Source organism: Amborella trichopoda, chromosome 10 (genome assembly GCF_054954075.1).
Source record: "Amborella trichopoda isolate Santa Cruz 75 chromosome 10, AtrichopodaSantaCruz75HAP2 v2.0, whole genome shotgun sequence".
Taxonomy (NCBI): Eukaryota; Viridiplantae; Streptophyta; class Magnoliopsida; order Amborellales; family Amborellaceae; genus Amborella; species Amborella trichopoda.
In genome coordinates this window covers 44739296-44763288 of record NC_142345.1, presented here as the reverse complement: position 1 = coordinate 44763288, position 23993 = coordinate 44739296, and the positions used below count along the sequence as shown (strand labels likewise).

The window sequence follows — 23993 nt, the reverse complement described above, 5'->3', positions numbered from 1 at the left end:
AAGACACTCAGAGAGAACAAGCGAGAGTAGAGAGAATGAGGAAAGAGAAAATGTTTATAATAGAGAGACACATTTGTAGTTATGGGAGGTTTAAATTTTGTAATTTTTTTTAAGGCACCTACATTTTCATTTTTTTTGGCAATTTGAATTTTAAAAAACTAATTGTCCTTTTTAATATATAGTAGTTATCTCCAGGCCTACACTATGGCATAGAGTTTGCAAAGGGTTTCACTCGGAAATAAGGGATAGATTATGAGGAAATTTTTTCCCATGTTGCCAAATTTCCATCCATCCAAATCCTTATAGTTATAGCTGCCCATTTTGACTTTGAGGTTCATCAAATGGATGTCAAAACAACCTTTTTAAATGGGGATTTAGAAGAAGAAATTTACATGACCCAACCTGAGGGATTTGAGAAGAAAGGGAAAGAGAACCTAGTATGCAAACTTAATAAATCCCTTTATGGTCTGAAACAAGCATCGCGACAGTGGTACATAAAATTCCAAGAGACTTTTGCTCTTACAGGGTTCTCTACAAATAATGAGGATTATTGCATGTATCAAAAGGTCAGTGGGAGTGATCTGACCTTATATCGTTATATGTGGATGATATGCTAATTGTTAGTAGCTCAATTGCCCTAGTAGTAGAGATGAAAAATATCCTTACACAACACTTCGATATGAAGGATCTTGGAGAAGCTTCATATGTGTTGGGCATCAAGATAATAAGAAACAGGAGAGAAAATGACTATCCAACTTTCCCAGGCAACCTACTGTAAGAGGATATTGGAAAAGTTTGATATGAGTATGTGTAAGCCCATGACAACCCCAATTGATAAAGTGACGAAGCTTAAAAATGAAACGTATTCTACCGAAGACATGGATATAGAGTCATGGAGAGAGTGTTATACAGGAGTGCAGTTGGGTCCTTTATGTACGCCATGACAGGAACAAGGCCTGACTTATCCTTCGTCATGACTCTAGTGAGCTGTTTCCAAAGCAATCCAGGAGAGGAGCATTGGAAAACAGTAAAAAAAAATCTCAAATATTTAAAGGGGATTATAAACTATGTGCTCACTTGTAAGGGGAGAACTGAAATAGCAATATAGAGATATTCAGATGCAAGATATCTCGTTGATCCATATGATGCGAAGTCTACATCTGGGTATGTATTTATGCTTGGAGGGGGTGCGATTTTTGGGAAGTCAAAGAAACAAGATATTGTGGCTTTGTCCACCATGGAATCCGATTATGTTGCAATATGTCTAGCAGCCAAGGAGGCCGTGTGGATTAAAAAGTTTCTTAATCAACTTAATTTTCATCATATATGTTGTGAAGTATTGCGAATTTTCTGCGATAACACGGCGGCTATTTGTGTCTCTAAGGAGCCTCGGTTTTACAAAAATTCCAAGCATATCAAGCCATACTTCTATCGCTTGAGAAATGAGGTGAGATTGAAAGAGATCGAGATCAACTACATATTTACAAATTTGACGATTGCGGACCCTCTGACTAAAGGAGTTGTCCCGAATGTTTTTGTAAGACAAGTGAGAGAGATGGGGATGAAAGAAAGTGATGAAGATAGAATGTAATGCCTTCAAAGGCCGAGTGGGAGATGTTGGGTTTATGTGGCCTTTAAAGGTCTTATGAGTGTGTAATGAAAAATATTTATTATAGTGGAACATAAACTCAGTGGGAATATGGTCCCTCGAGAACCATACTAAGCAAATGATGTTTGCTGATACCGGATTGTGCTTGACGATCTAGGCTAGTCGGAAAACCCAAGGTACATGGTCATAAAGAATAAACCAATAAGAGTTTTGAGTTATCCTTTGATGAGGTCAGAGCTTATGCCTGGATGAGTGAGCTGAGAGACTGTGTGACCCTTATGTGTGATGGTAGGCCTACAGAGACGGGGGCCAAAACCTCATCCATGTTCCATCACACGACATGCATATCGATAGATCGTTCGAGAAAGCCAGATATCCACCTTTGGGTGAAGCATATATACGTGCGAGAGATACCCCTATGCACCATAGAGCTATGGTGCATCAGGTCGTGGTGACATTGACTCGTCTCTAAGGGAGGACCTGTAATCTACAGACTGGGATTGCGACCCCTTGATTCATTGACTTGACTTTGGTGACCCGCTAATGAGTTATTGCTTGGACTATGGGTCATGGGAAACACTAGGTCAGTTCAATGAAGCTAGTGTAGTTTGTAGTCCACAATTGAAGGTGGAGTACCCCATATTTACAGATTGAATTCCTAAAACCATATAGATTATTTTCCCATCATATTAATTTAATTATGTTCATTTTATTATTGAAATTATTTTAAATTTAGTATTTGAATTTTTATAAATCATTTGATATTTTATTTCTTATTTTTGGACTATAAAAATGAAATTATTAATTTACAAAGTTATAATGTTTTAAAATTCATTTTGTTTAATTTTAAAATATTTATTAAAAAACATGCATGGGGGCCCATAATGCACATGGGCCCACCATGTGGATATTAGGTGGGGCCCCACATACCATACATGGGTGGCACGCCCCACCCTTGGATACCTTCTCTTGTTGCTTTGTGTTCAAGTTTATTAAATATGGTAATTATATCTTGTAGCAAATGGTCAAATATTGATTAGGAAATATTGACCATATCTTATCTTGATTATTGAAAGTCTATATAAACTTGATATTATTTGATATATTCTTTTGGAATATATGAGATGGGTTATGCAATTTTATGGAATGCATGATATCTTTAATAGATTTAATTTATTTAAGTATATTGATGGGAAAATGGTTTAAAGAAAAGGGGATAATGGTTCATGCACCTTCCATAATGTTGATGGCCCATTTATGGAATGGATGGCTCAGATCTCTCACTCCACAAGTTACCTTGATCAACGGTCCATATTCAATCTCAAGAAAGATGCAAACTATGGGAAATCCTAAAGAAACCCTATACCTAAATTTCACTATAAATAGGGGTGCTCTCCTCCATCTCTATACACATCTCTCTCTCCCATAAACTCTCTCTCCTTCATAGGGGCCACACCCCTCTCTCTCTCCTTTCTGATTTCTCTCTCTCCTAAAAACCCTAAGGGAAAATTATCGGTTCGAGACTGAAGCTAGACCACTGATCCTGCACCAGCCATTGGATGTGATGACTCGATATGGGGTGTAAAAGCTCAGTTGAAGTAATCTCCGACATCTTTTCTTGTATTTATTTGCTATTTTATTTTATATTCTCAAACACAGTATTAGGTTGTATAAATGACATCAAGTAGTTGAGATTTATTTTATTGATGTGTTATTTATTTTTTGGAATTTCTTCTGCTTGTAATAAGACCATCTGTGAGTGATCGTGTTGCCAAAATTATAAGGGGTGATTATTATTAAAAAAAAAAATTGTATTTCCTTGACAAAAGTCACATAGGTCTTTCTTTTAGTTATTGAAAACCATTTTGTGGAAAAATCAGAAATGATATTTACTAAGCAACCAAAAATCTTATTGCAAACCATTTTGTGGTAAAATCCAGAAAGGATCTTTTCCAAAAATTTATGCATATGCAGAATGCACTAGAGATAAACTTACAAAGTATTCCAAATTACATTAGAGATAAACTTACAACCTATTCCAAATTACAGATTGCTTCTCATTGCATTGAAAATTCCTTAATTTTTTAAAATTATTGGGCTTTTTTCTCTTTTGAAATTTGAAAAATGTGATCTCTCCTTAAAACTCTCTCATCTCTCATCTCACTCACGCACCTCTTCCCTCTCTTAAATTTGAAACTGTTCATTTTTCTTTAAAACTCTCTCATCTCATCTCTTGAAATTGTCTTTTTGGATTACTGTGTTTTTTCTTTATCAAAATTCGAATCTCTCCTTAAAACCCCCTCTTTCATCTCACGCACCTCTCCCATCTCTTTTCTCTCTCTTTTTATTCGTTAATTTCAATTTTGTTCTATCTCAATATTTGAAAAGATGCATCTCTCTTTTAAACTCTTCCAATGTCTTTTCTCTTTTTATTTGTTAATTTCAATTTTGTTTGATCTCAATATTTGAAAAGATGCATCGCTCTTTAAAACTCTCCCAATCTCTCAACTATCATGCACCTCTCCCATCTAAGAATTTTAATTGAGATAATTACACAACAACTAAAAATTGAACAGTTTGAATTAAAATTTTCTATTTTAATTTAGATAATCACACTATGCTTAAAAATTAAAAAGGTTTGAATTAGTACTATTTTTAAATTTTATTTATTTATAATTGTGCCTTAAACCTCTTTAATGGGGCTTCTTTAATTTGGCCTTAAGCCTCATAAAAGATGTATTACAGAACTTATAAAACTAATTAGTTTTATTTTTAAAATTTTTAATGATTTAATTGTTTATGTATAATTGGGCCTTAAGCCCCATAAAAGATGTATTACATAACTTATAAAAAATGTGAACAAGGGCCCCAATTTACAGGGTTACAAAGCTGTGTACTGCTAAAGAAAGTAACATATGCAATAAACTACCTTCATAATATGAGTACACATAAAAAGAAGGAAAATATTGTACTTAATATCGTACCAAAAAATAAGTGCATGTTTCTATACTTTCCACAATCCCCCTCACACTCAAGATACGTTAAGAGAGAGCAAACTCAAGTTGCTCTCGCTTAAAAAAAAACAGAAAAAGTTGGAAGTCATGCAAAACCAACTTCTACCTCCAAACAATATATCCTTTTGATTGGGATACTTAGTGACCCGGTTCATAAACTCTTCCTGATACTTTGCAAATTTTGTCTCTCTTCATAGCAATGAGAGAAAGTTGCACAGATCTCTCCCAGCCATTTTGGTCTGAAATCTTGAAATTGACCCTTTGAAACCCTTATGAAAAACCAACAAAGAAAAAAAGTGTGTTCTGACCTTGTGAAGAAAAACCATTTTGCCTTTGAAAAATCAGCCATTTGCCTAGCCTCAACTAGATTTGTCAGTAAGCTCCTATTACCCACAACGCTGTAAAAAAAGAAGAAGAGAGAGAGAAGCTATGACCTTTAATATACTAGAATTGTGGACCATGATTCATGTAGCCGATCTCAATTAGTTGAAAAAAAGTTTTGACGATGATGATCTCAATATGAAGACACTTATATGTCACCTAAAATCATACTTCTTGGTTACTTTAGTTATATATAGAAATAGTTTATATAAGAAATCAAATTTGAAGCTAGTATTTATAATACTCGTACCCATGTCAAGTGCTCTATAATATAATTTATGCTCCAAGGTCAACTGTGGGAGTGTTTGCAATCACAACCTTAAATATTATTCCAAGAGACCATTGTGTTATTTCTCTCACTATATTTTATACCAAGATACTATCTCCCTTAACTAATTTTTTTCATATTTTTTTATAATTAAAGGTTTATTATCATGGAAACACACACACATATATATATATATATATATATATATATATATATATATATATATATATATATATATATATATATATATATATATATATATATATATATATATATATATATATACACGCCCAAAAACTTCAAGTGTTTCCAATAGCGACCTTAAATCTTATTCAAAGCGACCATTTGTTATTCTCTCACTATATTTTATAACAGGATTTATTTATTTATTAACATTAACACAAGCCTAAATTTTATGACAATATTCTATCTCCCTTAAGTCATTTTTTCATGCTTCAAGATTTATTTTCATGGAAGACACAAAAAAATAAAATATAAATACCGTGATTTGAGATAGTCGCTGAGAATGTGATATGTCATTCCTAATTTCCTATGAGCGTGAAGCCAACAAATGAGGTTTTTGTAAGACCGTGCCACTATGACCTAAAATTCATTTTTTCAATTTCTGCCACTGCAGAATTTGATGCTTCAAAAATGATATAAATTTAATGGATATGTGGAAATTTGAAATGAAAGATGAAAAATAAAATATTGCACAGGCCTGGCACATTACAAGCCCTACTCATAAGCAATCTTTTATTTTCCCTCCTAATTATCAAATTTAAAATATCAAAGAGCACAAATTTGCTAGATATGTGAATATTTCAAAATATACCGTCTTAAAAATATAGAAAAATTTATCAACTATTTAACATTTTACCCATATGTTTTGATTTACTTTCAAAATACACATAAAAATATAGTATCTTGAGTGGAAATAGTATAAGTGTAAAATATTATATAATTTGAAAGTAAATTGTATTTTCACAAATTTCCCAAAAGTATAGTACAAGATGTGCTAAGTCATTTCTCATTTTATATGCATAATCTAATAATCATTGAGGTCCATAATTCAACCTCTTCCAATTTGGGAAATTTACAGATAAATTTTATTGTCCCATAGATTTCATATTTTACCCTTAAGTCTCCTCTTTTGAGAATATAAAGTGCATTTTAATCTTATCTATTTTTTTATACATCAAATTAAGCTCAAATTTGAGATATCATTCGCCTAATTGTTTTTAAAGTTTTTTTATAGGTACATGTAGACATGTGGAATTTGAGCTTAACCTAATTTATTAAAAAAAGATTACATTAAAATGCACGTTTCTCAAAAATAAGATTTATTTGCAAAGTATGAAATACAACATATTATCTTTAGATCATGTATACCATGCTACCTCGGGAGCATAGTTTACTTCTATTTCTCGGTCCGATGACCTATTTGGGAGGATTTTTTTAATCCAAAATTTTAGTAACCACCATAGAAACACCATATAATTATTCTCAAGAAAAAAAAAAATTGAAATTTGAGTTTTTTTAACACTTAGATCTTACTTTCAAAAAAATTGGATAGCTTTTATTCAATCTTGAGATATTATTATTATTATTTTTACAAAAGTTATATCCTAGAAATTTGAGGTCATAGAAATAAAGAGTAGAATGAGGATACAGACATCAAATCACCCGGAATTGAGTCGTGCTTAGTCCAAAGAGAGGTTCCCATCCTCATACCACTGTTTTCTCAAATAATAAGAAAAAAAGCACGGTATACGGATGGGAGCATCAGAACACTCATGAACCAGAGGATGGTCCGAGGATTCGAATCTCGAACTGCCTGAAAACAACCCTTAGAGCTCGGGGCACTGCACTACTAACAAAAAAAAAGCTATTTTTTTAAACAAGGGCAGTCTAAATGATGACATCCTTGCACAATTCGAAAAAAAAAAAAGTTGACCAACTTTTTTAGAATTTTAGTATTTTTCTTACTTATATATAGTCCTTACATAAATTTTTCAAATAAAAAAAAAAAAAAAAATATCGTGAGCATAACTTCTTTATATTAAAATAGGATTTATTCCCTATTTTTAATTTTTTTAAATAGGATTTATTCCCTATTCTCACATTATACAATTCCTATTTTTTATTTTTTTAAATAGGATTTATTCCCTATTCTCACAGTATACAATTCCTATTTTTTATTTTTTTAAAAAATAGGATTTATTCCTAAATTTCCTTCCCAATTTTCCGTCTTCCGGTGCTCCTCTTGTCATAAAAGGCCAGAGAATGCCATTCGCTCCAATTCAGCGAGACGACATCCAGAAGCGGAGCGCCAACTGCTGGTACTTTCTCTCTCTAAAATCCTTATATCTCTCTTCAGCCATTTCTCTCTCTTCACGCATGCTCTTTGCCTAGGGTTTCTTTCACTGTGCTTTTTCGCCTTGGTTGCTTCTTCTCCTCACTCTGCATGTCCTTGCTTTCTTGCATTTGCTTGATTTACTTGCATTTGGATGTTCATTTTTACGCATGTTCATTGTTATTTATTTGTTTCTATGGACCGTATAGGTTTTCTCCCCTCTGGTATTTCCCTATCTATTTTCTTTTCTTGTAAAATTTTTGGATATGCAAAAGTGCATGCCTTAGTTTGTGCATAAGTTCGCATTTTTCATTTGTTTGCAAATTCTGTTTTTAACTGAAGGTAATATAATCGTGCTCTAGAAATAATAGAGTGACGTGCTTTTATTGGTTCTATTGTCATTTTTTTGTGAAGATGTAATTAAATTAACACAGAAGGTATATTGTCCAAATCCTGAGTATCACAAAGTAAGTTCCATAAAATTTTTAAAATAATAAAAATCAAAGTTTGATATTGTAGAGATATTTTTACCATTTTTTTGAATTTACCAGGAGCAATTTAAGATTAATACTAATATATTGGATTATATCAAGGAATCAAGTTGGATTCACTGGGCTTTAGTTCAGATTCTCAATCGCATAAGACAATACACCAAATACAACTAGTTCAACTTCACAAAGAACCCAATTACATAGGAATTCACATTGTATAAGAAGAAAAGGCATATTTTGTATTTTATAAGAAAAAAGACATATTTAAATAACGGAAAAATGCAACTGAAACAGCATACTAGTTTTGCACTGCTCATGAGTTGCTGAAGAGCCTAAATGTTTCTCTGCCCTGGCCAAAACGAAGAGCCCTTGGAAATGAATCTGATAAAATTGGTTAAAATACTGTGAATTATGTCCACTGTGTTCGCTTCTATGTCCAATGTATTTGCCTTGCAATTATCATTTAATTAGCAATTGTGAGTACTTTTAATGTTGAGTTCAGTTCTACCATGAGAAATGCTGCACCAAACATGTACATTTTAGTCTAATTTTTTTTTTAATCTTGAGTTCAGTTCTACTATGAGAAATGCTACACCAAACATGTACATTTTAGTCTAATTTTTGGTGATTATTTTCTTAATTTTTTTTTTTCTAGACTCGAAAGTATGTTTTTTTATTGTTTCTTTTCTGTTATGAATCGTCTTAATCCTCAGAATGTTAGTAGTAATTTTATGTGTAAAAACATCTTTAAAGACTTCCAAATGTGTAAAATGTTTAGGGAGAGAGAGAATTGAAGTGAAAGAGCTCTACGTGTGTACAATTCACAAATTTTGTATTGGTTCAAAAAAATTTTCTTGGCTTCAACAACTGTTTAGAGATATTTGTTTTCCTTTTTGATTGCAAATTCTTCTATAACTTTGTTTCCCAATTGATTTGAAGTCATCTAATTAGCAATTGTAGGACTACCTTGGATAATATTCTCGATTTGATTAAGTTGAAGGTTTTATTTGGGAGCTTTTTGAAAACAAATAAATGTCATGATAAAAGAAGCTCAATTGTTTTCAGGAACTCTAATTTGCTCTCTTTGAGGAAGGGGGCCTAAAAGGCTGAGGGTAGGAGAAGAGAAGCAGAATGAATGCACCTGATCGCTATGAGCGCTTTGTAGTTCCTGAAGGCACCAAGAAGTTAGTCCCCCACTCCCCCTTTCTCTCTTCAAGCTTTGTCTTTTGCTCAATTTGCGGCTTTTGTCTTTGCAGGGTGTCATATGAGAGGGACACTAAGATCATCAATGCTGCTTCATTCACCATTGAAAGGGAGGAGCACACTGTTGGCAATGTCCTTCGCATGTACTTTCAGACTTTCTAATTTTTCATTTTGATCACCCCTCACCTCTTCCCTCCCCCCTCCCCCTCCCTCCTTGCTCTCTCTTCTCCCCCAACAACAACAACCACCACCAATGTGGAACCCCTTTTAACTCTTTGATCTTTTATTCTCTTTATCTCTCTCACATATAGGAACTCCCCTTGACACTATTTGAGCTTCTGCACTTACAGGCAATTGCACAGAGACCCAAATGTTCTTTTCGCAGGGTACAAGCTGCCCCATCCTCTCCAGTACAAGATTATCGTTCGGGTTAGTCAATACATTATCATTCTAATTTTGAAAATACATATGTGCGGCATCTTTTTAATTTTCTTTTAGACTTACTATTCTGATAGTTATTTACTTTGCTTTTTGTGATGTACCATTTTGCAGATTCAAACCACAAGTCAATCTTCTCCAATGCAGGCCTACAACCAAGCCATCAATGATCTTGATAAGGAGCTTAATCACCTGAAAGATATATTTGAGGTCCGATGTTCAGAACTCTCAATTGTCTGACCCTATTGGTTCAAACACTTTTGTTCTTTATGAAGCACATGTTTGGCTGATGGAATGTTGCCTGGTGTTTAGTTATCATTGATACTATTTCATATTGATATCCTCATGGTTGGTGATACGGATCAAAGAATGTTTAGGAGTTGGGAATGAGTGGTGTCTGGGATAATAATTCTTGCATATTTAATTTAATTCCGCTGCCACTGAAATTTATGTTCTATAGCAGACTTACAACCAGGCAGTCAACTATGCTAGCCTGTCAAATCACAGTTATTGAGAAACCCTTCTTTGTGATTACATGAGGGACTTGATGGCAACTCTCTCTCTCTCTCTCTCGCTCTCTCTCTCTCTCTCACACACACACTGACAGCCTCTAGTTTCCCCTGCCATATCATTTGGGTGTCCACATTGTTCCCTACCCTTTGGCTCCTAAGAATGAACATTGCATATTAGAGGACTGAATGCCTCCCAAATGGATTTTTGAGTTCATATGAATGAATCTCCTCTACTGGATATGCATGAGCCTATTTAAAGCATTGTCACCCTAAAATCACCCCTTTAGGGTCTTATGCCTTACCCAACATAAATGATGATGCATCTTCCAAAGCAGATTGTACAATGGGCCATGCTTCAAGGACCCTCATTTTGGCATGTTTTGTGTCTTAATTTTGGCATGCAATGTCTCAGGTGTTGTGGATGGAAAGGGTATCTGAGTGTGGCTAGCTTTAGTGGTTGAGGTGGTTCATGCATTATAATGATTTGTGAATTATCTTTATGTTCTCTCATACCTTTGAATGCACTTATATTATAACAAAGAGAATCTCCTTCAGGGATGACCATTTATTCGAATGGGGACTAATGATCCTTATGATAGCATCCTATAAGAAAAGGGATTCGTTTTGTAATTAAGATTTACAAGCCCACAACTAAATTATAAATTCGAACTTCTTTTAAGAAAACAAAAAAAATCAAAAGTTACTTGTTGTTACAACCTTGATGATGTGGATTCAAACATAGCTTACCCATCAAGAAAATAAATCCCACTGATTAATGGTCTGAAAGAAATTGACTGATTACAACACTCATCTTATTTTTAGAGTTAGAGGCTCATCCATAATAGATTGAATTTTAGAAATTCCTTTTCTCATTGACGTGCCAAACCCATTTGTATGTATTCTTGCACTCTATGTGCCACATGACATTGGAAGACATTTATGGATGACAGGGCTGTCCTCGCCCCTAACTCCTTCAATCCAAATTGATGTTATTACTACTAAACTGGTTGTCTAACAGGTAATGGGCGTATTCCTGACCAAGCTGATTTGGCTGATTGCTCTTGCAAAAGTAAAGTGAAAATGGATCAGAACTTACCAAAAGTTAAAATAATCAAAATTCAATAAAAATGGATAAATCATGACTATCTAGATGTTTATTAATCACCCAACAAGGAGCCTAGCGTTTATATTTCTACTATCACATGCAAACAGTTGGCAGCTTTAAAAATTTCTGACTTACCATGCATTCCCTACTCATCTTTTAGTCCAATTTGATGTCATTAGGACCATAATAGTTCCTGAATTGGGAATGGGTTTGATATTTCCCAGGAAATTAAAAAATTAAATGAAATGATCAGAATTTAGAAGAATATAGAAATGCCACGAGCAACACTAAGGAAATAATAAGTCTAAGCTTAAGGCATATGATGATCCATACAATATATTGTGGACAAGAGAAGATAAAAAATACGTCTTCAAACTGGCAAAAATGAGAGATAGAAACTGTAGAGACCTAGATTTTTTTAAATGAATTAAGAGTGAGGATCATAGGGTGTTGGTGAAGGATGATAAGGTTGGAGAATTATTTTTAGAAATTGTTAAATGATGATCACTTCTGGGAGCTCATTGACTATTAACATAAATGAGGTCGGAGGTCATAGATACTTTCATTGGATTAGTACATTTAAAATGAAAGAAGCTTTGAGAAAGATGAAGATAGGAAAGGCTTTAAGATCAAATGGTATATCAATTGACGTTTGGAAGTGCATGGGAGAGATTGGCATATTTTGGTTGATCAAGTTGTTTAACAAGATTTTAGGAACAAAGAAAGTGTCAGATGAATAGAGGAAAAATATTGTAGTACCTATTTACAAGAATAAAAAGAGACATACAAAGTTGTATAAACTATGGAGAATCAAACTTATGAGCCAAAATATGAAACTATGGGAAAGAATGATTGAGCAATGGCTAAGACATGAAATGAGTGTACTAGAAAATCAGTTTGGATTTATGCTATGGAGGTCAACGATTGAGGCTATTTTCCTATTTAGGCAATTGATTGCGAAGTTTAGGGAGAAGAGAAAAGACCACCTCATAGTCTTTATTGATTTAGAGAAAGCATATGAGAGCAACCTAGAGGTAATTTGATGAGTGCTTGAAAAAGGAATCTTAAGATGATGTATTGACACGGTTAGGGATATGTACAAGGAGCGCTAACAAATATGAGGACAACTAGTGGAGAGACCAGTGATGTTTTATTAATAGTAGGCCTACTTTAGAGGTCAATGTTGAGCCCATATCTCTCGCCTTGGTTATGGACGAGTTAAGTGAGCATCGACCGGATGATTTATGTTGTTTGTGGATGACAATTTTGATTGACAGGACTAGAGATGGCATAAACGCAAAGTTAAAAGTTTGGAGTGATGAATCTAAGGTTTTAAAATTAGCTTGAATAAGATAGAATATATAAAATACAAGTTTAGTAATAATAGGAGAAAAAATGAGGAATTAGTTAAGATTGATGGCCAAGAAGTACCTAAAGGAGATTATTTTTTATATCTTGAGTAGGTAATCCATGAGAAGGGAGAGATTGAGGAAGATGCTGATCATAGAATTAGAGCTGGGTGGATGTGTGCTTCTAGAGTTCTATGTGATCGTTCGCATACCAGTGAAACTGATGGGGAGGTTCTATAGAACGTCTGTAAGACCAGCCATTCTTTATTGGATGGAGTCTTGGGCGGTCAAGAAATAACACATATATAGAATAAATTTGGCTTGAGATGAGGATGTTGAGATGGATTAGCGGCAAGAAAACGAAAGATATAATTTGGGGTGAATACATTCGGGGGAGCTTAGGGGTAGCTCCAATAGGCGATAAAATGACAGAAGGTACATTTACATTTAGGTGGTCTAGTCATGTGCAATATCGACCTAGAACATCGCCGGTTAGGTGGGGTGATTTGGTTCAAGTGAAAGGCTCTAAAAGGGCAAAGAAAAGTCCCAGAGGACATGAATGACAGTAGTGAGAAATGATATAGTGACTTATGGTTTGATTGATGCTATAACACTTGCTAGAGCGGAATGGAGGAACATGATTTAGGAAGAAAGGGAAGATGATGAGTGATATTTTCTCACAATAAAATTTTGAGATGAGTGTCCACCCCATACCTGGCTACAACAAATGGTCTCTTTCATTCTTATTTAATCTAATTCCTTTTATTAAAAAGAATAGGAAATAAAAAAAGGAAAAAAATAAAAAAATGGAACAAGATTCATATAGCGAACCCAAATAATTGGGAGAAGGCTTGGATGATGATGGTGATGATGATGAAATGAAATGGAAAGAAAAATACAAAAAAACAAGAGATGTAAATAAATTGTAAAAAAAAGGTGGAGGTTATATCATTTCATACTTATTACTTATTCAAAAAGAAAATTCTACTACTTATGCTTCTGCCTATTGTTATATGTTTCTAGGTTCTTTTCCTCAAGAACGAAACTTTCTAAGTTCATAGGCATTACTATGAAACCAAACCCAACATTGGATGTTGAAGCTAAAACTGTCTGTTTGACAGTGTGCTGCACAAGAAGCAACATTATTTACATAAGTACAAAACCCTAAACTTCCAAACATAGCATAATGTCCAAATTAGAAACGTGATATTTATATGATCTCTAATTATTGATGATCCCAGCCTGTGAAAAATCAGGCTTTCTATAGCCATTGCTTCCCTCTTCATTGGCATTGTCTTTCCTATCACTCTTCATATGTCATAAGAAAATACATAAAATTATGATAAGATTTTATGTAGCTTATACTCATCAAGTGGTTTTAAATGTATGTTTCTTTACTAGGTTTGGAACAGTCATGGATATGATTAATAAGAAAGAAACATAGTCATGGACATAGATGTTTTGTGACTTTCCTTGCCCTACCCACATTTTCTATATGTTCTTCCATATGGCAATGTCCTTTAGCCCAGTCGGTACGCTGTGGGGCACGTGGCACTTGTAAATTGCGCTGTTAAATTCCACATAGTTGGCTGCACCATATGTGACCAACATCCTTATGCATAAAGACATTGACAGATTCTACAGTTCTGATGCAGCTACAAACCTCAATAGTATTATCCCATTGGAAAATGAAAAGAAGATCCAATGGGGTGGGAACCATTTGAAGCAGCCAGTCATATGCCATAATAGAAGTACCTTGAAAGTGTAGCAGTGTTCCTAAAAGTCTATATATCCATAAACCATTTCAGGATTTCTTGTGGCTTCTTGTTTGATATTTAAACCATCAATTCAAGGGATGTATCGAGTCCTATTTCTAAGTTCAACGTCTGGTTTTTCAAAAGTGAGGCTCTCATGACTGGGGTTGTTTGCGACTGCAACATGAAAGGAGTTTAACCAAGTGCACCAAACAATCCACCTTCCCATTCTTCTATGCATTCTCAATGGATGCTTTCCTGCATAATATTTTTTCTCTGAGTCCCAAAGTCATTCTTTATACGAAGCGGTTCTCAAACATCTTGCTTTTATGTTCTCTATGTTCCTTTCTTGTGTTGTTTCTTTTCATTTATGTAATTGTGATTGATCTTGAGAAAAAAGCATCGACACATCATTAGGGTAGTACATTTATATAGCTTCTGTTCAGCTTGAACTTCTTTGTGGCTTGTCATGCAGATTTAATAGTGTATATTAAATTACATTAAAATATTTGTATCCGCGAGATTTGTGAGCAATAGGATCTTTGATCTGGTGCATGTCTCTCTCCACCTCTAGTATTTTTTCTTTTTTTGAAAGTGTTCACTCAATTGAAGGGGAAGAGGAGTACAAGTGTCATAGGAGGCAACCCACAAGCCAGGTTCCTTGGCAAAAAATGTCGGGGCGACCCACAAGCTGGGTCCCTTCGCAAAAAATAGGCTACCCTAAAGAGGGTCCCTGTACAAAAAATGGTTGGGGCTCAAGGGATCTGCCCATTACAGTCATTTACAAAAAAGATAGCGTGGGGATATAACCAAAACATCTTAGAGTCGTGCAGTCATGCTGGATGATGAAAGCTGAAGTCTCTCAAGAGCCCAAGAGTGCTCCCTCCTTAGCTAGATTGTCTGCGATCATACGCGTCCAAGAGACGACTGTATCCCTGCAAATGTGCATTATCTCCTAAAAAATAGAGGCAATATACCAAGGTGGAGGAGTTAAGCCAGCAGCCCAAGTGATTATTTTTTTACATCGCCTTCAACTATCAGTGGTTGAGCCCACGAGCCGTTGAACAGCTTGAGTCCTGTCAGTAAAGAGAGGGATTCCTCGAGTTGAGAATCAGCATGACCAATATTCTGAGAGTAGGAGGCCAGGATATTGCCTAAATGGTATCTGAAGACCCCCCCACTCCAGCAGGACCTGGGTTACCTCGAGAGCACCCATCGAAGTTGAGTTTCAAAAAGCCTTCAGGCAGTGGTGACCAGTTGTTAGCATGAGTTACCCGAGGGGGTTGAAACTGTAGGATTGCTGCCCAGTCTTGTAAGAATGATGAAGAGGGAACCCCTTTGAAGTTCTTACAGTTGGAGGTCCAAAAGATAACCTGAGAGGTGATCTTATGGAAGAGTACTAAGTTCTCATTCTTGTTACCCCTGAAGATTCTAGCGTTTCGCTCTGTCCAATGACCTAAATATTCGCTGCAACGGAGGCCTTCCAAAGTATTCTTTCTATGACCGAGTTCAAAGACAGTTTGAACAGTGCTGGTAAGGAGGTTGGGGTTACCCAACAAAGGCCGAATAAACGTAGTAACCTGCTTCAAAGATCGAAAGCAACCTTACAATGGATGAAGAGATGGGGATTGCTTTCTTCTTCGTGAAGGTACATTGCGCATCGGTTGGGAATGGATATCCCTCTTCGTTGGAGGTGGTCCACTGTAAGGGTGCTTTCTGAGGCAGCAATCCAATTAAAGGCTTGTATTCTTGGTGGAGCAATTGAGGACCACACATTGGATACTACTGATGGTGGAAACTGAGGAAAGGTTGGGGGTTCCAAAAGTTTTATGTAATAATACCTGAGGGCGACAGGGGTCCACATGAGACAGTCTTGGCCTGTGAAGGCCAGGAAGGTGGAGTGAAGCAGAGAAGAGAGGGAGATGAATTCAGTGGTTTCAGAGTCAGACAGGGGACGTCTGAAAGATGGGTTCCAAACCCTACGATGATCTGAAATAGACATTTCCTCAGCAACCGAAGAGGATTTGTTGGTTGAAAGGTTATAGCGGGAAGGGTAGGAGTCTTTGAAGGGTGTGTGCCCCAGCCACGGATCTGACCAGAATAAGATTCTATTTCCTTCCCTTGGATGGAATCTGATACAACTCCTGAAGCAAGAGAGAAAAGACAAAAAAGACGTCCACGCACCAGAGGCTTGAGAAGAAGCGCTATTTTTCGGAAGCAAGGTATTAGAGGGAATTTTATATTTGCAACAAAGAACTTGTGATCAAAGAAGGTTCCTTTGTGTGGCCAGGTGCCACCACAATTTCCCCAGAAGGGCTGTTTTGTGGACTCTTAGTTGGCAGATTCCCAGGCCACCAAACTTTTTTGGTTGACATACTTTTTCTCATGAGAGAAGGTGAAATTTCTTATTATCAGCGTCCCCCGACCAAAGGAACTTCCCCATGAGTTGTCCAAGACGATTGGCCACTGTGCGGGCATATGGAAGAGTGACATATTGTACACCGGGGTGTTGGCCAAGGTAGCTTTGATGAGTGTGGATCTTCTAGCAAAGGAAAGATTAATTCCTTTCCAGCCAGCCAAGCGACGATCAACTTTATCGATAATATGGGACCACTGACTCTTTTTTGGTTTTCCCAATCCAAGGGGCAGACCAAGGTAGTTTGTTCGAAGATCTTCCACTTTGCAATCCCAATCTGGGATAAGAGCCCTCGTTTCAGAGATGGATAGGGCCACTCTGATTATCATGGATTTCTCCATGTTGACTTTAAAGCCAGTGGAAAATTCGAAGCATCTGAGGAGGAGGCGAAGGGTTTCTATTTCAGTAGGAGCAGCATCGATGAAGACAAAGTTGTCGTCGGCATATTGAAGGTGCGAGACTGCTGGTCCTCTGGCACAACTATTAAAACCTGAAAGGAGTCCAACCTGATATACTCGAGACAACAATTGACTAAAAATATGTGCTGCAGTGGCGAAAAGGAAGGAAGACAAAAGGTCCCCTTGCCTGAGGCCTCGAAAAGAAAGGTTTAGAATAACAACCCGTCATCCAGGTCCTCCACCTGTCTCCGAAGCCCATCCTAGCCATTGTCTCATCCAAAATTGGCCAATCTACGTGGTCGTAAGCCTTTTCCCAATCTATCTTGAAGATAAGGCCAGGTTTCTCAGCCAGGTGCCTAGAATGTCTACTTTCGTGTGTGACCAGAACTCCATCCATAATTTGCCCATCTTTAATGAAGGCACTCTGGGATAAAGAAATGACAAAAGGCTGGACCATTTTGAGCATAGTGGCTAGGACTTTGGACAAAATTTTGTAGGTAGAATTGATTAGACTAATAGGTCTAAAGTCCTTAAGTTCATCAACCCTCTCTTTTATGAACTAGGGCTATGAACGTCGCATTCATAGCCTTATGAAGGATGCCCCTATGGAAGGATTCTTCAAAGAAGCTTAGAAAGTCAGGTTTTAGGGTATCCCAGAAGACCTTGAAAGGGGCAGCTGGAAATCCATCGGTGCTAGGGGCTTTGTCTGTGCCTAGGTCCTTTATAGCGGACAAAATTTCCTCTTCTGAAAAAGGGCGTTCCAGCCATGTAGCCCAGTAACTAGGGATAGAGACGAATTGGATATTGCCCATCCTCGGTTTTGGGTGAGAGGGAGCTGTATAGAGGTTTAAGAAAAAGAACAAAATGGCTAGCTCAATGTCGTGGGGCTGGTCTAAAACTCTATTACCATCCTTCATAAGCGAGATGGAATTGTCCCTTCTTGGACAATTGTTCGGTGTTAAGGTTACCAGCCCGTAACCATTTAACTCTAGATCTCTGAAACTAGTAGATTTCTTCCTCTTTGAGAGCAGTGAAGTAGTCCATTTTGTGTTGAGATCTAAGGAGTATTTCAGAATTTGCAAGGGGTTTGGTTTCTTCGATGAGGTCAAGGGCTTGGATTGCATTCAAGAGAGAATTATGAAGTTCAGTTGTGAGAAATTGCCCGGTAAGGTTCTGCTCCAAGATTTGAGGGAGGCCTTGTTGGATTTTCGTTTGGAGCCTGTAGCCAGCTCTTCCCAATACGAGAGGGTCGAAGGAGTTCCACCACAAGGGAATTAGAGAGGAAAGTGAGGATTCCTCTAGCCAAGATAGCTCAAACTGGAAGGGTTTGGGCCCCCTAGTGAGCGACGCCATATCGAGAATGATGTGGCAGTGGTAAGAGGTGGGTTTAGGCAGTGCTAGAGCGTGTGAGCCTGGGAAGGCGACGTCCCAATCTAGAGAGAGAACAAATCTATCAAGCATAGATAGGGAAGGAATGATAGAATGATTAGACTAAGTAAATTGGTTTCCTTGGAGTGGGATATCTATGAGTTCATTATGCGAAATGAAGTCTGAGAAATCCGTCATCCCTTGAGAGATTGAGGGTTGGAACTTCTTTCAAAGGACCACCTAGTGATATTAAAGTCCCCCCTAAGCACCAGGAGGGGTGGGGAAGGGACTCCACGAAGTCCAACTCGTTCCAAAAGGATGGCCTAAGATCTGCAGAGTTTGGGCCATAGATGGCCATGAACTTCCAAGGGAAGCCGTCAGAAGTTCTAGACAGGAGGACAGTGACTGAGAATTCACCGAGGTGGGAGTTGATAAGGGAGTGTTCGGAGGGCTTCCAGATAACCCAGATACCCCTTAAGGCACCTACTAAAGGGAGAGAGACCCATTTGGCAGGGTCTGTGACCCCAAACCCGTCTAATAGATTGCAAGGTGGGTTGGGGTTGTTTAGTTTCTGAGAGAGCCAAAAGGGTGGGACAGTGTCTTGCACACAGGTCCTTGGCGACATTACGTTTAATGGATTGACCCAATCCCCTCACATTCCAAGAGATTATCTCCATCAGGAAATGAGTGGGAGATGGGTGGTCGCCAAACGAGCAGACCTCTTGAGAGGAGGATTCAAGGGATCCGCTACCAAAGATAGCGGGGTGGAGGTCGAAGCAGATGGAGCCACTGATGCGGGATTATCATAGTTAATCTCTGAGTGGAGATTGAGCACTTCCCCTTGTCCTTTAGGTCTCACCTTGAGTCTACTCTGGGTTCCTGCCATATAGAAACTATGGAGAGGGTCTTCTGGTCCTTCGGGTGGGAAGCCCATTACCATGAGTAGTTAGTTGAAGTTGGCCTGACCACGATCAATCCCATTGACGCAATCTGAATCGACATAGAGAGATGGAGAAGGTTTAGGGGTAGGAGAAAGGTATTTGGGGTCTGAGTGGGCAGAGGGGGGTGAGAAGTCAGTGGCCAGGGGGGTATGAAGGGACTGATCTAAGGGATTAGAGGGGTAAAGGTCATCAGGAAGGCACAGGCGGATCTCGGGGGAAGAAGTGTTGGAAGTTGTCTCAGCCACATGTGAAACAGAACATATAGGTGTGAAAGCGGAGGGGGTGGGGTTGTGGGGGGAGGGGAAAGAGGTGAAGCAGAGGTAGAGGTCGATGGGGGGAAGACGGGGGGAGAAGGGTTGGCCGTGGGGAAGGGGGGCAGAAGGTAGTTAGGTGTAAAGGCATAAGGGAGGGTATGGGGGAAGGTGAAGGGGGTAGGGTGAGAGAGGGTTGTGAAAAGTGAGGATTGGGCTGAGGGACAAGGGAGGGTAACTGGGTGACCCAGGCAGAAGAGTGTTTGGGGTGGAGGAAAGAGGGGTGAGGAGGGAGAGAAGCAAGAGCCACTGGTGCCAGGGGGGCAGCAAAAGGGTCAAAAGGTTGATGCAGGGCAGGCTGGCAGGCGTATGGGAGGTCACGGTTTGGGCTAGGGGGGTCAAGGCAGGTTAAAAAGGAAGGTGAGGGGCCAGCATGGCAGCTAGTGTCTCTGGATCGGGGGGTGGGCTGCTTATCCTAACTGTCACAATGCAAGAAGGGTAGTCCATGGATGTCTAGTATTTCTTACGACAAACAGCAGTAGTATTTTGTTCGTTTTCCACCTAGAACGTGGACACAAACACAAAAAGTGAATTGTCCTTTTGGCCATTATATGTGAAAATAACTAGTGTTAGAGGATGAAGCCTTTTTTTTTCCAGTAACAAGATTTAATATATGTATATTTACATGTTCATGAATAAATACATATTTCGAATGAATACATTCGAGGGAATTTAGGTGTGGCTTCAATGGGCGATGAGATGAGCGATGGTAGATTTAGGTGGTTTGGCCATGTGCAACGTAAGCCTAATACAACATTGCTTAGGATATACGATTTGGTTTAAGTTGAAGGCTCTAAAAGGGCAAGCGGAAAGCCCAAAAGGACATGGATGGAAGTAGTGAGAAAAGATATGGTGACTTATGGTCTTATTGAGGGTATGACCCTTGATAGAGCAGAATGGTGGAATAGGATTCATGTAGCCAATCCAAATAGTTGGGATAAGGCTGGGATGATGATATGAGTATATAATAAACTATACAAAATGAAAAGAAAATGCAGAAGACTACTTGCTATTCATATATGCGAAATAAAATCCAGATACCTAAGGTGAGGTGGCCCCATATTGCCAAGTTTCTTGATTTGAAATGGGTGCATATGGTTAAGTTAGCTTTTTCTTTTACTGGACTACTGATTAGGCCATTCATTGTAGAAAAATGACACCATTGAGTCTCCTTGATGGTTGGCATATGACCATGTTTGCGAAGATTAGAGTTCATTTGAACAAACTTCAATGTACAAGATGCGTAAGTGGTGCATGCATTGTAACGATCCGAAACAAAACATAATGTGTCTCGAAAGCATCAAAACTCTTTACTTCTTACTACACCCTTCTTGTTGGTTTTTAAATTAAACTGAATATCTTCCAAAGTATGAGTTTCTATTTAGGAAAAAGTTTATATAAGTTGCAACCTTATACCACAGAAGTAGAGTGCACCTCATAAATCCAGTAGAAAAGAGTGTTCCAAAGTTGGAAAACGTTCCAATTGATCATTTCTACTTCAAGATGTATGAATCATCATCATCATAATAGATTTTTTCCAATAATTGGGGTCGGCTACACGAATCCTGGTCTGCGTGTCTGCTCTATTAAAAACCAGACCCTCGGTGAGGCCATAAGTTCTATATCTTTTCGGACTACTTCCAACCATGTCCTTTGGGCATACCCTTGTCATTTTCAATCCATCCATTTGAACTAACTCGCACCTTCTAACATGTGCTATACTATTTCAAGCCCAAGAATAGTGCATCTTATAAAAAGTTACTTGGACCGTCTATTTTCAAGATTTTCAAGTGCTTATAGATCTACTCAATCTGCACTAGTTTTAGAATTTTAAATTTCATAATTAGGGTTGAGCAATGATTTTCAAGCCATCTTAAGTTTGCTGAAACCGGAAGTACATCTTTTGGCAACTTTTAAAAGTGCGCCTTACTTGAATAGTACAAGGTGGGCACCTTGTACAAACCTCACCCTTCCATTTATCGAGACTTTTGCCAAGTGTCTCACTAAAAAGTGATTGCCAGAAATTGCTTTTCTGGAAATGGGGGATTAAAGAAATCATGTTTAATGTCGATCACATTGATATTGGCCATTAAGATGTATTTTTGTGTTCATGCTGATCAAATTCTCTATTTGTGCATTTGGTGTGACATATACTTTGATTTTGCAGGATGAGGTGGCTCGATTTACAAGGGAGAATCAAGTTCATAGGGGATATTGATGTTAGCCTACTTATGGTGCGGAGCACAGATGCATCTTGTTTTGCTGTTATCATAGTTTATTAACTGTCTGGATGTGTATGTATTTACCTGTTGAAAAGTGTCATTCACATGACTTGGAGATTCTAACTATTCTACCCTCAGAGAGAGAGAGAGAGAGTCTCTGCTCATGAGGATGTTTTGGTGGTGAGTAACCATGCTCATGGGATGTTTTTTGGTGGTGAGTTACCAAACCATGGACTACTAGAAAGATTAACCCCTTGAAAGTTAGTGAACTCTAGGGGTGCTCTGGGTCCAGTTTCTTTTTGTATTTGGGGATTCCATAACTCAATTGATTAAGGTTTTTGGTACATATGGAAGCCTTTATAAAGATCAGAATAATGCATTGTCTTTCTATTCGCTTCTGGATGTCCTCTCTTTGTAACAGGGCCAGGGAGCATATCGTTCTTTAAAGGTTTTCAAAAGCTACCACTGGATTGTTGCGCAGCGCAGTTCGGACGGATCTACTAGTACATGGGCATATTCCCCTTTTTGAAAAACTAACGAAAAGTAACAGCATTAAAAGAGAAGATATTCAAAATTCAAAGCTTTTTAATTTGTTTCCAACTGAATATTTATAAAGAACCATTTCCATCTTTATGGGAGGACTATCTGAGCTGTTAGTCGCCCTCTTAGAGGCTTTCACTGGTTCCATTTGCTTGGCCCAAATATGCTTTGATCTTATGAAAGGCAAATGATGTTCTATTCCTTTAAAATACCAAATACATATTTAATAATATACTCCGTCCAACCTCCTAAAATCCATATTGGAGATGGAATTTTTGTCAATTTGAGCCTTAAAAATGCTCAAATTTACTTTTTTCGTTCAATTATTCAAAGATCATCGTATCCGTACTATCGTTTTGATAAGGGAAATATCATAATGCACATAAGAGACCAACTATTAAACTTTTTTCACATCTTTTGATTTAATTTCAAAATGCTCATCACGATATACATGACCATCAGGCGGGTTAGTTGAAAATGGAAAAATTAAATTTAGGTGTCTTTTGATAAATTTCCCTTTTAATTATTAAGAGATCATCAGATTTGTATTATATTTGGAGTTCAAAATCAGATGAGGTAGAAACAGACTTATAGTCCTGTATTCTTTGAAAATTAGGGGACTAATGATTCAACTGACTCACTGAATGCTTTTCGTTTAACAAAAAACAAAAATTCTGTGGTTCAATACTTCAATCTCATGGAATTCAGTTTGCTTCCCCTTTTTTGTAAAGGGACAGTATTCATGCTTTCATTAGGGTAACAAGGGATGATTGGGAGGGTGACAAATGATGTGTTATTTCTTCTAAATAATCGGGAACACACAATTCACAAATTATAGTGATTTTATGATTTTAAAATTTTAAGTCAGTATGATTCTATTTTTTGAAAAGGGAAAGTGTCCATGCTTTCATTTGGTTTGCCTTGGTTGCTTAAACCTTTCCCAAACCGTAGATGTCAACAAGGGACAGTTGGGATTCTTCTCTCTCTCAAGGCCGGTGCTCCAACATAACGTCTTAGGCTCCTATCCCATTGTTAAAAAAAAGAAAAAAAAAGAAGAAGAGATAAACCTAAAACAGAGCATGCAATACAAACCCTTCTGAAAATGTTGTAGTGAAAATTGGTGTTGGGGAGAAAATCTCCGCCAACTGGAGGAAAGATCTCTTACTTTCTAATGGTTGGGTGAGGTTGAGCGAGATTCCAGCAAAGCAGCGCATATACTATGCTCCTGATGGAACTTAATGTCCACTTACTCTCTTGGTTGAAAAAGATATTTGGAAAGATTTTTTAGATCTCAAGTTTGGAAGGCACTTAAAGTTT

At 37.4% G+C, this 23993-nt stretch overlaps 1 protein-coding gene and 1 non-coding gene across 2 annotated transcripts; both read left to right on the top strand.

Annotated features, from left to right (window-relative positions):
- The first annotated feature begins 7553 nt into the window (after nt 1-7553).
- On the top strand, nt 7554-22482 carry NRPB11 (DNA-directed RNA polymerase, RBP11-like protein). The gene is made up of 6 exons (XM_011629925.3): nt 7554-7614; nt 9185-9303; nt 9376-9465; nt 9673-9751; nt 9875-9970; nt 22082-22482. Exons 2-6 carry the CDS (start codon nt 9251-9253, stop codon nt 22130-22132), a joined length of 369 nt encoding a protein of 122 aa, XP_011628227.1. The 5' UTR covers nt 7554-7614; nt 9185-9250; the 3' UTR covers nt 22133-22482.
- On the top strand, nt 13381-13486 carry LOC148780275 (small nucleolar RNA Z279/snoR105/snoR108). The gene has a single exon (XR_016043491.1). It is a non-coding gene; the product is annotated as a small nucleolar RNA Z279/snoR105/snoR108 (small nucleolar RNA).
- Nucleotides 22483-23993: the final 1511 nt, after the last annotated feature.